This window comes from Labeo rohita, chromosome 8 (assembly GCF_022985175.1).
Source record: "Labeo rohita strain BAU-BD-2019 chromosome 8, IGBB_LRoh.1.0, whole genome shotgun sequence".
Taxonomy (NCBI): domain Eukaryota; kingdom Metazoa; phylum Chordata; class Actinopteri; order Cypriniformes; family Cyprinidae; genus Labeo; species Labeo rohita.
The window spans coordinates 37,512,520-37,525,777 of NC_066876.1; the positions used below are offsets into that span (position 1 = coordinate 37,512,520).

The window sequence follows — 13,258 nt, forward strand, 5'->3', positions numbered from 1 at the left end:
TAATGCATTGTGTTTCCTTCTGGAGCATCAGTGAGTGTTTGAACCTTCTGTAATAGTTGCATGAGAGTCCCTCAGTTGTCCTCAGTGTGAGAAGATGGATCTCAAAATCATACAGTCATTGTTGGAAAGGGTTCAAATACACAAAAATGCTGGAAAAATCTGAAGTATTTTTCTGAAGAACAGCAGCAGTTCAACTGTTCAGGATAAATAAGGGACTCATGAACAACACAAAAAAACAGCTGTGGATCATTCAGGAACAACACAGTATTAAAAAATCAAGTGTATGAAAACTTTTGAACAGGGTCATTTAAATTAAACTATTTTCACTTGTGGACTATATGTTAATGTCTTTTGTGTGAAATATCTTATTCAGGTCAGTACTAAATAAAAAATAACATGCATTTTGTATGATCCGCCTTGTTTTGGTAAAATAATTAACATTTTGCAGATTCTGCAAGGTGTGTGTAAACTTTTGACCTCGACTGTCAGTTCATCAAGCATTAATACGCCTTCACTCCCAAGAATTCTGATAGATCACTATAAAATATGGGTCTGGGTCACATTTCACTCTTGAATCAACACATACACAAAAAGAAATTATATTTTGCACAACATAGTGCATTCTTACACATTAACTAACCCAGTAAAGGGTTTTTGCATTGCTTCTTAATTCTTATAAAAAAGTTGCAATGCACAACGTTTCAATTCAAATTCAGATTCTGATTTAGGCACGAAATAAATCCCAGATCTTTGCAGGTTTTGTGAGATTGACCCAATGCCTGCTTTGTATGTAATAGCAGAAGCGAGAACAATTCAAGATTCAATCTCATGCGTTTTGAGGCTCAGATGAAATTGCAATGCAGCTGGTCTGGCCAGTCTCTTGGGAGGTATTGACACGAAACTGGGACAGTTTGGGACATTGGATTTGGGGTTGGCAAATGGAGAATAGCGTCTTTATTCGCTTGGTCCCAATGATTAGCAGCAGTCGGATTGAAAGTTGTGTACGTCAGACACTGAATAGAAACTAACTTATTATATTGTAAATAATGCTTATTTATACATGACCGCCAATGTGCCTTCTTTGTTACTTTTTATATGTCGATTTAAGTAAACATGCTTGACATTACTTGCCAAATGGAGGAAAAGATGGACTGTGGCACAACCGTTGCCTGTTGTTGTGAAGATCACACGGGGCTTTTAGTCTCTGGACTGCAGCGTCTCAGGATTATAGCCGTCGATCTCAATGGATTCAGTGTAAATCCACGTGTAGCTCAATCATTTCTAGTGTCCTGGAGCGATCCGTATTCACCTTGTCACGCTGACGATGGTGTAAATGAAATTGTGTTTTGTGCGCATCTGTTCTTTTTGGCTCCTAAAACCGTCATGATTTGTTTTTGCCTGAAGCACTTTGTGTTTACATTTCGGCTCATCCGCAATATGCTTTAACACCATCCCTTCTGTGTATAGAACTGAAAATAATGAATTCAATGCTATCTGGGCATCTCAAATGTATTTTTGAAGGCTTCCCTGTTCCTGCATTTATTTATGTGATTTTGAGCTATTACGCTTCATCATACTAATGTATGCACAGAGTTGTGTTTTAAAAATGGGAAACGTATTAGTTTGCTCATCCTGTGTATGTTTATTAGCCTGTTGTTGAATGTGTTTGGCCTCTTGGTGTATTTTTTGATTATTATAGGCTGATGCATGCTTGAGATTTGATTGGATTTCCTGATTGGGGTGCTTTATGAGAGGTTCACTCGATGGACTGCGTTATGAGTGCATGACTCTCATATAAACACCGTCTGAGAAGAACGCGTGCGTGTACGCATGAGAGTTTGTAAGTAATTGTGGCGCTTCGTACACGACGGTGATCTGCTGTTACGTACGCTCTTCTCTGAGAGAGAAGGCGGCGAAACCTTCTTTATGTACAGTCTCGCGATTTCCTGTTTTGCCAGTTGTGTGGAATATGGCTTTGTATCTTTGCAGATAAACAATTCAGACCGTTGTTTAGAGGATTGTTGGTGTTTATGGAGCCCTTGCCCGGCACCGCGTTTTACACAACTTTTATACAAGGGTAAAAAAAAAATAATATATGGTAATTTTCTAATGAAGTTGGGGTTAAAAGAGAACTTAAACCCAGTCTAAAGACTTACTCTTTTGTATTTGTATTGTGTATAGTTTGCTAACAATTGTGTATATGTGCCTGTACATATTGTGAAGAATACTTGTTCTTTTTTTTTTCAACTTGGACAGACTTGCTCTCTCCATTCAGGAGAAATTGGGAGCCAAAATGTTGAAATGAGTGAAACGGAAATTTGTATCTGGAAAAAATAAAGCTATAATTTTAACAATGAAGATGTCGTGTTTACGTGTGGATTATTGTGATGTTTTTATCAGCTGTTTTGACTCATTTTGACGGCACACATTCACTGCAGAGGATCCATAAGGCTGTAGGTTTGATTTTGGCATTGGTGGTGACATAATGACAGATAACAGAAATTAAAATTATTGCTAGGGACAATTTAGTAGTCACTGGTTGTTGGTAAGAACATGTCATAGCGTCCCTACTAAATTCTACGCCCCTGAAAATCATAACAAGCGATGTCTGACTTCTGAAACTATAAGAAGAGTGTGAGCAACAGATTAATGAGATCCAAACTTCACAAAAAGCTTATGGACAATTATATTGCAAGTTAGACATTGAAGTGAGTTGATGTTTTTGTCACTCTTCTGAGGAAGATATAATGCAAATTTTGCTTAGATTTTTTGTAATGTTCATCCAATCTCATTTTGTAAGTGACTTTTCGTTCTGTTTTGAAGATGTTTTCTTTCGATTGCTGGACTACACAAAAGAGAATATAGAAAAATATGACTTATAAGCTCTAAACGTCTCTTTTCTTTATTCAGAGTTGATCTAGTCAAATATATGGAAACGATCCAAAGTTCTATTAACCCTAAAGCAGTGAAAACTGCATCTCTATATTCAACCTGTGTGATTTATTAAGGTGAAAAAATATGTCTACTATAGTTTAAAAAAATAAATTATATTTTGCACAGCATACTATATTCTTAATCTTTAACTAATATGTAATTATTTTTTCCCCTCTCTTTCTAATAGTGTTTTTGCAGCTTAACTTTTCTTAAAATAATGTAATCCACAACATCTTTGAGTTCAAAACTAACAGTATTTGATTTAGGGATGAAATAAATCCCAGATCTTTGCAGGTTTTGTGAGATTCGCCCACACTTACAGTACATGGTATTGATTTCTACAAATTAACCATGGTTTTGCTATACTAACCATAGTTTAACCATGGTATTTTTAGTAAAACTACACTTTTACTATGGTAAAACCACTGTTAATTTTTAATACTTTCTTTTTTGATGTATTGTGCTGCTTAATAAAAAAGAAATCAGAAAAAAGATTTGCGATACACAATCCTAAAGTCTCAGTCACCAAAGTCCCAATCTGGATTAAAAGATTCACGAACCAGAACAATGTCCTGATCTGAATCAAGTGATTCTCGTTCCACGCTCCCAATGTCTGATCTGAATCAAATGATTTGTGAACCGGCTCCAAAGCACCGATCTAAATCAAATGATTCCTGATGCGCACTCTAATTCGCAAAATGATTCAGGATCCCGCTCCAAAGTTCCCATTTACACTGACCAAAATTATAAACGCAACACTTCTGTTTTTGCCCCCATTTTACTGTATTGGGGGGGTCCAAAAACCAGTCAGTATCTGGTGTTTATAATTTTGGTCAGTGTAAATCAAATGATTCGCAAACCTGTCCCAATCTGAATCAGATGATTCGCAAACGATAATTTCAGATCAGGAATCAATCGCTCCACAGTTCCGATTGATCAGCTGATTTGTGAACCTGCTCCAAAGTTCCGAAGTAAATTAGATGTTTCGCGATCCTTCCGATCTAAATCAAATGATTTGCTAACCCGCTCTGAAGTCCCGACATGAAGATGATTCACGAACCCACATTGAAGTCCCAGTCTGATTCGTCAACCATCATTTCAGATCGGGAATTCAATTTGCGGAATGATTCGCAAACCCGCTTAGAAGTCCAGATTTAAATCAAATGATTCGCGATCGATACGCGATCCAACTGGAGCGCTACGAAACAGTGAATCTTTTTTGCAACACAATGGCTTCTGATTCAAATGATTTGTGAACCGGCTCCAAAGCACCGATCTAAATCAAATGATTCCTGATGCGCACTCTAATTCGCAAAATGATTCAGGATCCCGCTCCAAAGTTCCCATTTACACTGACCAAAATTATAAACGCAACACTTCTGTTTTTGCCCCCATTTTACTGTATTAGGGGGGTCCAAAAACCACTCAGTATCTGGTGTTTATAATTTTGGTCAGTGTAAATCAAATGACTCGCAAACCTGTCCCAATCTGAATCAGATGATTCGCAAATTATAATTTCAGATCGGAAATCAATCGCTCCAAAGTTCCGATCGATCAAATGATTTGTGAACCTGCTCCAAAGTTCTGCTCTAAATCAAATGGTTTGCTAACCCGCTCTGAAGTCCCGAACTGAAGATGATTTGCGAACCCACATCGAAGTCCCAATCTGATTCGCGAACCATCATTTCAGAACAGGAATTAAATTTGCAGAATGATTTGCAAACCCACTGTGAATTCCAATTTGAATCAAGATTCACATACCAGCTGTGACGTACTAATCTAAATCAAATGATTCGCTATAGGCCTACGCGTCTAGAAGTCCCGATTTTAATCAAATGATTCGCGATCAATACGCGATCCAATTGGAGCGCTACGAAACAGTGAATCTTTTTTGCAACACAATGGCCTCTGATTCAAATGATTTGCGAACCGGCTCTGAAGCACCGATCTAAATCAAATGATTCTCGATCCGCACTCTAATTCGCAAAATGATTCAGGAACCCGCTCCAAAGTTCCGATCTGAATCAAATAATTCACAAACCCGCTTCGATCTGAAACAGATGATTCGTGAACGACAATTTCACGGGAATCAATCGCTCCGAAGTTCCGATCGATCAAATGATTTGCGAACGCGCTCAGAAGTTCCGAAGTAAATCAAATGTTTGCGATTGTTCCGATCTAAATCAAATGATTTGCAAACCCGCTCCGAAGCACCGATCTAAATCAATCCCGATCCGCACTCTAATTCGCAAAATGATTCAGGAACCTGCTCCAAATTTACCATCTAAATGAAATGATTCGCAAACCCGCTCAAAAGTTCCGAAGTAAATCAAATGTTTCACGATCGTTCCAAACTTTAGGTTACTCACGTAACCCCGGTTCTCTGATAACATTCCTTCGGTATCTCACTATGGGAATCGCCTCGGGCGTGACCAATCTGGAAGCACCAATTGCACCACGTCTGTCGGTTGACAGACCAATCACGACAGTGATGCGGGAGTCCCGCCTCCCCCTATATATGTCACTGCATGACGGTCCCCACCTCATTCTCAGCATATCTCTTCCCCGTGCTACTGCAAGGAGGGAAGTGTGGTGAGATACCTCACTCATGTTATTAGAGAACCGGGGTTACGTGAGTAACCTAAAGTTCTCTTTCAAACATTCCTTCGGTATCTCACTATGGGATATAGACAACTCCCGTATTGCAGATATGCTGTCCGAAGCAGGCGTGTCAACCAACTCAGTGATGTGTGATAACATAAGAATGAAAACCCCCATTATTCACAGAATATAATGGAGACATATGAAAAACAAAACATCTGCATGAGTTTTTTTTTTTTTTTTTTACACACTTAGGACGGAATGAGCCAAAGACGGCTCCGTAACATCCAGCTTGTAAAACCTGACAAACGTGTGAGGCGAAGCCCAGCTCGCCGCTGCACAAATGTCTCGAATTGAAACGCCCTTAAACCACGCCCACGAGGAGGCCAACCCTCGGGTACTATGAGCTCTCAGCCCTTCTGGAGGGCTAAGGCCCATGCTGTTATAACCCACTATAATAGCTTCTACTATCCAGTGGGACAGGCGCTGGCGAGAAATAGGTTTACCCCTGTGAGAATCAGCCCATGAGACAAATAACTGATTACTCTTCCGCAGCGCTTTCGTTCTGTTTACATAGCAACGCAAGGCACGGACAGGGCACAAACAGTGAAGCCGCTCTTCTTCTGGAGACGAAAAGGGCGGCGGATGAAAAGCCATTAAATCCGCTTGATTATAGGCTAGAGCTGACTCGCTCACCTTAGGCACGAACGCTGGATTGGTTTTGAGAGACACTCTCAAGTAATCCATAGTGAACTGCATACAAGAGTTATGAACCGACAAAGCATGAAGTTCACTAACCCGTTTTGCAGTTGAAAGAGCCAATAATAATGCGGTCTTTAGCGAAAGGAGCTTCAGATCACTGCTGTCTATAGGCTCAAAAGGTGTACGAGATAGTGCGTTAAGGACCACAGACAGGTCCCACGGCGGAATCAGTGGCCTTGACACTCTGTTCAAACGCCGTGCACCTCTCATAAACCTGCATACAAGCGGGTGACGACCCATAGTGTTATCGTCAATCCCCACATGACACGCAGAAATCGCCGCGAGATACACCTTAACGGTGGAAAAAGCTCTGCCTTTGTCCAAAAGTTCTTGCAGAAAACATAACACATCTGCAACCGAACAGAGAAAAGGAACAATGCGCTTATGTGCGCACCATTGCTCGAAAACGTTCCATTTCTTTCCGTAAGCAGAGCGCGTTGAAGCAGCTCTCGCGTTCTGAATTGTCCCGATCACCCTCGAAGGCAATCCCGTAGCATTCAAATTTAACCTCTCACGGGCCAAGCCCAAAGAGCAACCCTGTCCGGGGCGGGGTGGAATATCTCCCCGCGCGCCTGCGAGAGTAGGTCTCTGCGTAGCGGGAGAGGCCATGGCTGGTCGAATAAAAGCGGCATTATCTCCGCCAGCCACACTTTCCCCGGCCAGTTTGGGGCAATCAGTATGACTGAGTGGCCGTACTCTCTTACCCTTCTTAGAGTTGGTATGATCAGGCTTAGCGGAGGAAACGCGTAAAGCAGTACGTTTGGCCATGGGTGCGCTAGGGCATCCACACCCATAGGCGCACCGTCTCTCGCTAGCGAGAAGAACAGAGGGCAGTGACTGTTTTCGCGCGATGCGAAGAGATCTACGGCCGCGCGGCCGAATCTCTTCCACAACTGGCCCACTACCTGAGGGTGGAGGCTCCATTCGCTGTACCGAGGATTCCCCCTGGACAGGAGATCTGCCCCTGTATTCATTATTCCCGGGACGTGCGTTGCCCGTAATGAATGAAAGTGTTTTCTGCCCCACACAATCAGTTTCTGTGCCAGACTGTGAAGCTGAGGAGAGCGTGTGCCCCCTTGGCGGTTTATATATGCCACCGTGGTCGTGTTGTCTGATCTGATCAGAACGTGGTGGTTCCTCAGAAACTGCACAAAATGTTTCAAAGCAAGAAACACTGTTAATAGTTCCAGGTAATTTATGTGCGCACTTCTCAGCGAGATGGGCCATTTCCCTTTCGCTATTCTGCCCTCGCACACTGCCCCCCAACCTGAGAGCGATGCGTCCGTCGTTACCACCTTCCTCATGGAAACTGCTCCCAGCGGAGTCCCGGATTCGAGGAACGAGCGTTTTTTCCAGTAACGGAGAGCGCGCATGCAAAGTGCCGACACCATCACTTTGCGGTTGAGGTGACGTTTTGGACATAAGTGCAGTGACGCTGTCCAATTCTGAAACTCTCTCATTCGCAACAGTCCCAAAGGAATAACTGAGACTGTTGAGGCCATTAGCCCCAGAAGGCGCAGACACAGTCTGAATGGGACTTTCCTCCCTTTTTGAAAAAGGGATAGACAGCCGCGAATTGACCTGATGCGCTCCTCTGACAGAAACGCTTGATACTGATCCGAGTTCAGTCTGAGGCCTAGATAAACTATTTCCTGTGTGGGCACCAGGCAGCTTTTTGTCTCGTTTATCTTGAAACCTAAGATCACCAAATGAGACACGAGCGACTTCGTGTCCGTCTCCGCTCGCTGCCGTGACGGAGAGCAAAGAAGGAGATCGTCCAAATAAGCTGACACTCTGAGACCTGCTGTTCTCAGCGGTGATAGTGCCGCTTCTATACATCTGCAAAACGTCCGTGGGGCCAGTGAGAGCCCGAACGGAACAGTCATAAATTCGTAGGCTGTGTCCTGAGGAATTTCCTGTGTGATGGGTAGATGCCTATATGGAAATACGCATCTTCCAGATCGACCGAAGTGAACCAGTCTTTCTCGCGAATAAAATGTGACAGCGTTTTGAATGTGGGCATTTTGAACTTGTATTTTCTGAGGTGTTTGTTGAGGATCCACAAATCCAGAATGGGGCGGAGACCTCCCCCTCTCTTGGGAATTACAAAGTACCGGGAGTAAAAGCCCTGATCACTGTCCTCCGGCGGCACAACTCGAATTGCCCTTTTTCTCAATAAAGAGGCTATTTCTTCCTCTAAAACCTGAGCAGATTTCCCTTCTGCGGCTGACATCAGCACCCTGTTGAACACGGGAGGTTTTACAGCAAACTGCAACCGATAACCCCGCATTATCGTAGACAGAACCCAGGGATGTACTGCGCATGCGCGCCAGCTCTCCGCTTGAACAGCGAGCGGACCGCTGCAGCCCATGCCCACTAATGGCGCAGCCGCGCCATCTAGCGGGGGAGCTGGGGATTGCAGCTCTGAATTGAGTAATTTTGGTTTTGTGTGTGTTTTTATTTTCAAACCTCGCTGTGCCCTCGGCCCACTGCCTGGATGCACAGGGAATTTCTTTATTTTCACACCACCAATACTCCCTTGCAAACTGCCTTCCACCCTTCCTGACAACATCGTGGGTGGAGGGGGGAGAGCTTCTTTGTGGGGCACTGGGGGAACTGGTGCCAACTCCACATCTGAACTGGTCAAAAGAGAACTTTTTGACATTTCCATGAACAATTCCCGAGTCCAACGCCTTCTCTTGGCAGGAGGGGGAGAAACTAACTGCTCTTTTTGAGGGAGGATAACAACAGATACTCCGAGAGTGCTGTTGCTCGTCCCTTTGTCCGGAACACGAGGACCAGTTAGGTTGCCCGGCATTTCTTCCCTCCCTGAGGGTTTGCCGGTCTATGTCTAGCTGCAGCTGCTGCAAAGGAAGGTTTTCCCTTTGGCTGCGCTGGCTTAGACTGTGCGTCAGACTGCTGAGGCTGAGGAGGCCTGGGGCTCCTGAAAGCTGACTGACTGCTCCTCAGAGGGGCATAAAAACCAGGGCGTGATGATGGAGGGCCCTTAGGAATGGGCTTTCGGGGGAGGCAAGCTTGGAAAGCCTCCCCCTCCTGCTTCCTCAGGTCACACCGCTGGCGCATAGCAGTGACTGATGCTCCGAAGAGGGCTTTGGGCTCCACCGGGGCATCCAAGAAATCCACTTTCTCTCTGTCAGACAGCCCCGAAAGTCCCAGCCAGAGGGCTCGCTCACCAACCACTGCCAAGCCCATACTGCGACCGCAGCTCTGGACTGCACCTCTGGAGGTTCTCAGGTTAAGATCTGCAATAACGCAGATCTCTTCCCAGAGGGCTGGGTTTGGTGACCCAGCATCCATTTGCCTCCCCATCTCCTCCATGAGCTCTGCTTGATAAGCTGTAAGGAGAGAGGTGGCGTTCAGTGCCCTCACTGCCAGAGCAGAAGAACGGTAGATCTTCTGAAAAACTGAGGCCGTTAAGCGCTCAGTACGTCCTGGCAGTGAAGCTGAAGCAGAAGAAAAAGCTGCCCTGCGATTAGGATTAAGATGATGCGCTACTGACAGCTCAACAGGAGGGGGATTTGACATCCCTAGCTCCTCCATGTTGTGCACATCCAATCTGGAAAACCCTTTCACAGGGACCCTGTGTTAAAAAGGTTTGTTCCAAAAACGCTTCATTTCCCGAAACGCACACAGGGACAGCGATGACCTTATTAACAGCCGGAGCATGTGACGGCAGTCGCTTGCCGTCATACAGGTCTCTCTCCACACCCTGGCCTGCCTGCTGCGACGGCCAATCAATGGAAAGTTTTGCCACCGCCTTCCTGCACATTTCGTGCAGGTCGAGCTCCACCTGAGCTGAGGCCGGGGACCCGTCGCTTAACGCGCTTCCTGGGGGTCGACGGTAGGATCGCATCGTCATCATCTTCCTCCCCGTCCTCCTCCAAGGAGCGATCGTTTTGTCATCGTCCTCCTCCTCCTCCCTTTCCTCTGCCAGGATCAGAAAAGAGGAGGAAACTTCATCCATAAAATTGCCCCAGCTGCATGATACAGGGGGCTGTTTCGTCTCCACCATGGTTGGAGGGGAAAGGGAGGGTCACCCTTATTAGCGGCTGCCACCCGCACTCTTCTCTCCAGAACCCTTGACGGGAAGGGGGAACAGTGCGGACAGCACTCGGGGTTCGCGAGTGCCGCCTGAGCGTGTCTCACCCCCAGGCATACAATGCACAGGGGATGAGTATCCTTGGCCGATATCATAGCCCCACAAGCACAAGGGCGCGGGGCGTCTTTGCTCCTCGCCCCCTCGCTTGCAGAACTAGCACTTGCCATAGCTGCTAAGCTCACCACAACGTGCCGCTTAAAAAGACAGACAAGAGAATTCGCCGTAACACGTTAATTCGCTCGTAAGTCCTTAGCAATCACTTTCACTTTGACAGTGAAAGAGAAGACCACTGCTTTCAGAAAAAAACTGCGTTCGGCGACGTACCTTGACGGCTCGTCCAAGAACAGTTAAGCAGCTAATCCGGAAAGGGGTACAGAAGAAATAAAGCTTCCAAGAAATCTTCACGGGGAAGAGAACGAGAATGAGGTGGGGACCGTCATGCAGTGACATATATAGGGGGAGGCGGGACTCCCGCATCACTGTCGTGATTGGTCTGTCAACCGACAGACGTGGTGCAATTGGTGCTTCCAGATTGGTCACGCCCGAGGCGATTCCCATAGTGAGATACCGAAGGAATGTTTGAAAGAGAACCAAATCAAATGATTCGCGAACCATCATTTCAGTTCGGGAATTAAGTGCGGATCGCGAATCATTCAATTTGCGGAATGATTCGCAGTTTCGAAAAGCTCTGTTTCACCCATCATACAATGTTTTTTAAAATCATTAGCGATGTCTAAGTTCGAAAACGAATGGCTCTCACTAGGTGTTTGCTAGTGAATCACTAGTGAATCAAACTGAACTGATCGAAGTTACGTGATTCAATCGGAGCGGTTCCACCACTCAAACGATTCGGTTTGTCAGTTCCTCTTTGCGCGTGTTCAGTCGTGTTTACCCGACACTGTCCACACTGCTGCAGGCCTTGCTAGCAAGTTTTATAACATTAACTGAAATAAGCGAATATGATGTTTAAAAATAAAATATCCATATTTCCATTCCAAAGACAACATCCAAAACAAATGTACGAACATATTCAGGTGAGGTGAGTGAAACATTTATATGACGAGCTGCACCTCACAACACGTTAGACGGAAACATTATAATCGATTTTACAGCTTAATTCACTATATTTGAAATAGTTTGACCACTGCAGTTCAGTTGGTGACAGTTCAATAGGAATCAGTTGAAACAGAAATCTCACACCACTGAAGTCAATGTTAAATTTACCACTGTATATTATTACTGTATCCGATTGTATTAGTCTATGTAGAGTGATAATCAGCGTAAAAAGAGCAAATGGGAGCAGCAGATGACCACAAAACAGCATAACAACATAAAGACAGTAAACTTATGTCGTATGTTTTAAACACTTCGGTTTCCTTATATGTTTTACTCACCCGTGTATTAAAATATTTAATGGCAGTGTGCATGAGCTGCACGTTCTGGAGTAACTAGTTACATGTAACGGAATTACGTAATTTAATTACAAAATAAATGTAATTGTAATTAGTTACAGTTACTGAGAAAAAATGTGTAATTAAATTACAGTTACTTTTGAAAAATGCCAGTGATTACAAAGGGGGTTACATCTGAATTTTTTCACACCCCCACTTACAGATTTAATTGACTTCTTTTAAATTGCATTAACTGCTCTAAAATGAGACACCAATGTTTCAGGAGTTTAGGACACAGAATAGGACACATGCTTATTCCATAACTTATTTTATTTCCTATTTGGGTTTATGAATATACTTTATTTTTTAAGATTGTTTTTTCCAAGGCATTGTTAGATGCTAGTGTTTTCTGTCATAACTATACAAACATTTGATTTCAAACCCAGTATCATAGCTGTTAAACTATTTCTTGTTATGATCGTCTCGAGGTCCTTTGCCGATCCTGCTCCCCTCTCTCCTCCCAGCTCTTTCCTGTCATCTCTTTACTGTCCTATCACAATAAAAGGCATAAAAAGCCCAGAAATATAAGTTAAAAAAAAAGTCAGTGCTATATGCTTGATCATTTTTCTTGGCGGAAGCTTTGCGTTTGGTTAGCTAATAAAATATTAAAGCTTAATTCAATATTATGTGGACAATTTCTTAATTCTGTCATCCTGGTATCGTGGACTTGCTCTATTGTTTCATACAAATGCAGCTGCTGCCTTTCTTTTTTTTTTTTTGTACACTGTAATGGATTATAAGATAACTAACAAACTAGTACTACTACTTAATTATTTATGTGGTGTAAGAAAAGTGGTATGACTGCACTGTATCCCTCAAATGAACTTGCCGTTTGCTAGCAACTGATTTCTTCATGGAAACTTTGTGTTCAAATATTTCAACTCAGATCAGTGTTTCGTGTCTAATAATTTTGACACGAAACATCTAAATAATCTATCAAGCAGCTGTGTGATAAGTGAGATAATGTACATTCAGCCAGTTGTTATCACAAAATAAAGATGTATATTATCCCTTACTTATTATAATCTTAATTCAAGTTATGAAGGATTCTGAAAGTCTGACAGTAATCAGTGTTGAACACTACTGTAAGGTTCACTCTGTCTGGTTTAAATGTTTCAAAATAATTAACAGTTGAAAATATTAGAAATTTAGAAAAGTAATCAAAAAGTAATTAAAAGTAACAAGTTACATTAATAAAGTAATTGAAAAGTTACACTACTTATTACATTTTAAATCAAGTAACTTGTAATCTGTAACCTATTACATTTCCAAAGTAACCTTCCCAGCACTGATTATTGTATGTGATTGTATTAGTCTATATAGAGTGATAATCAGCGTAAAAAGAGCAAATGGGAGCAGCAGATGACCACAAAACAGCATAACAACACAA

General features: G+C 43.2%; 1 protein-coding gene across 1 annotated transcript; it reads right to left on the bottom strand.

Annotated features, from left to right (window-relative positions):
* Nucleotides 1-5,778: 5,778 nt before the first annotated feature.
* On the bottom strand, nt 5,779-8,136 carry LOC127169281 (uncharacterized). The gene has a single exon (XM_051116522.1). The coding sequence runs from the start codon at nt 8,134-8,136 to the stop codon at nt 5,779-5,781; it is 2,358 nt and encodes a 785-aa protein (XP_050972479.1).
* Nucleotides 8,137-13,258: the final 5,122 nt, after the last annotated feature.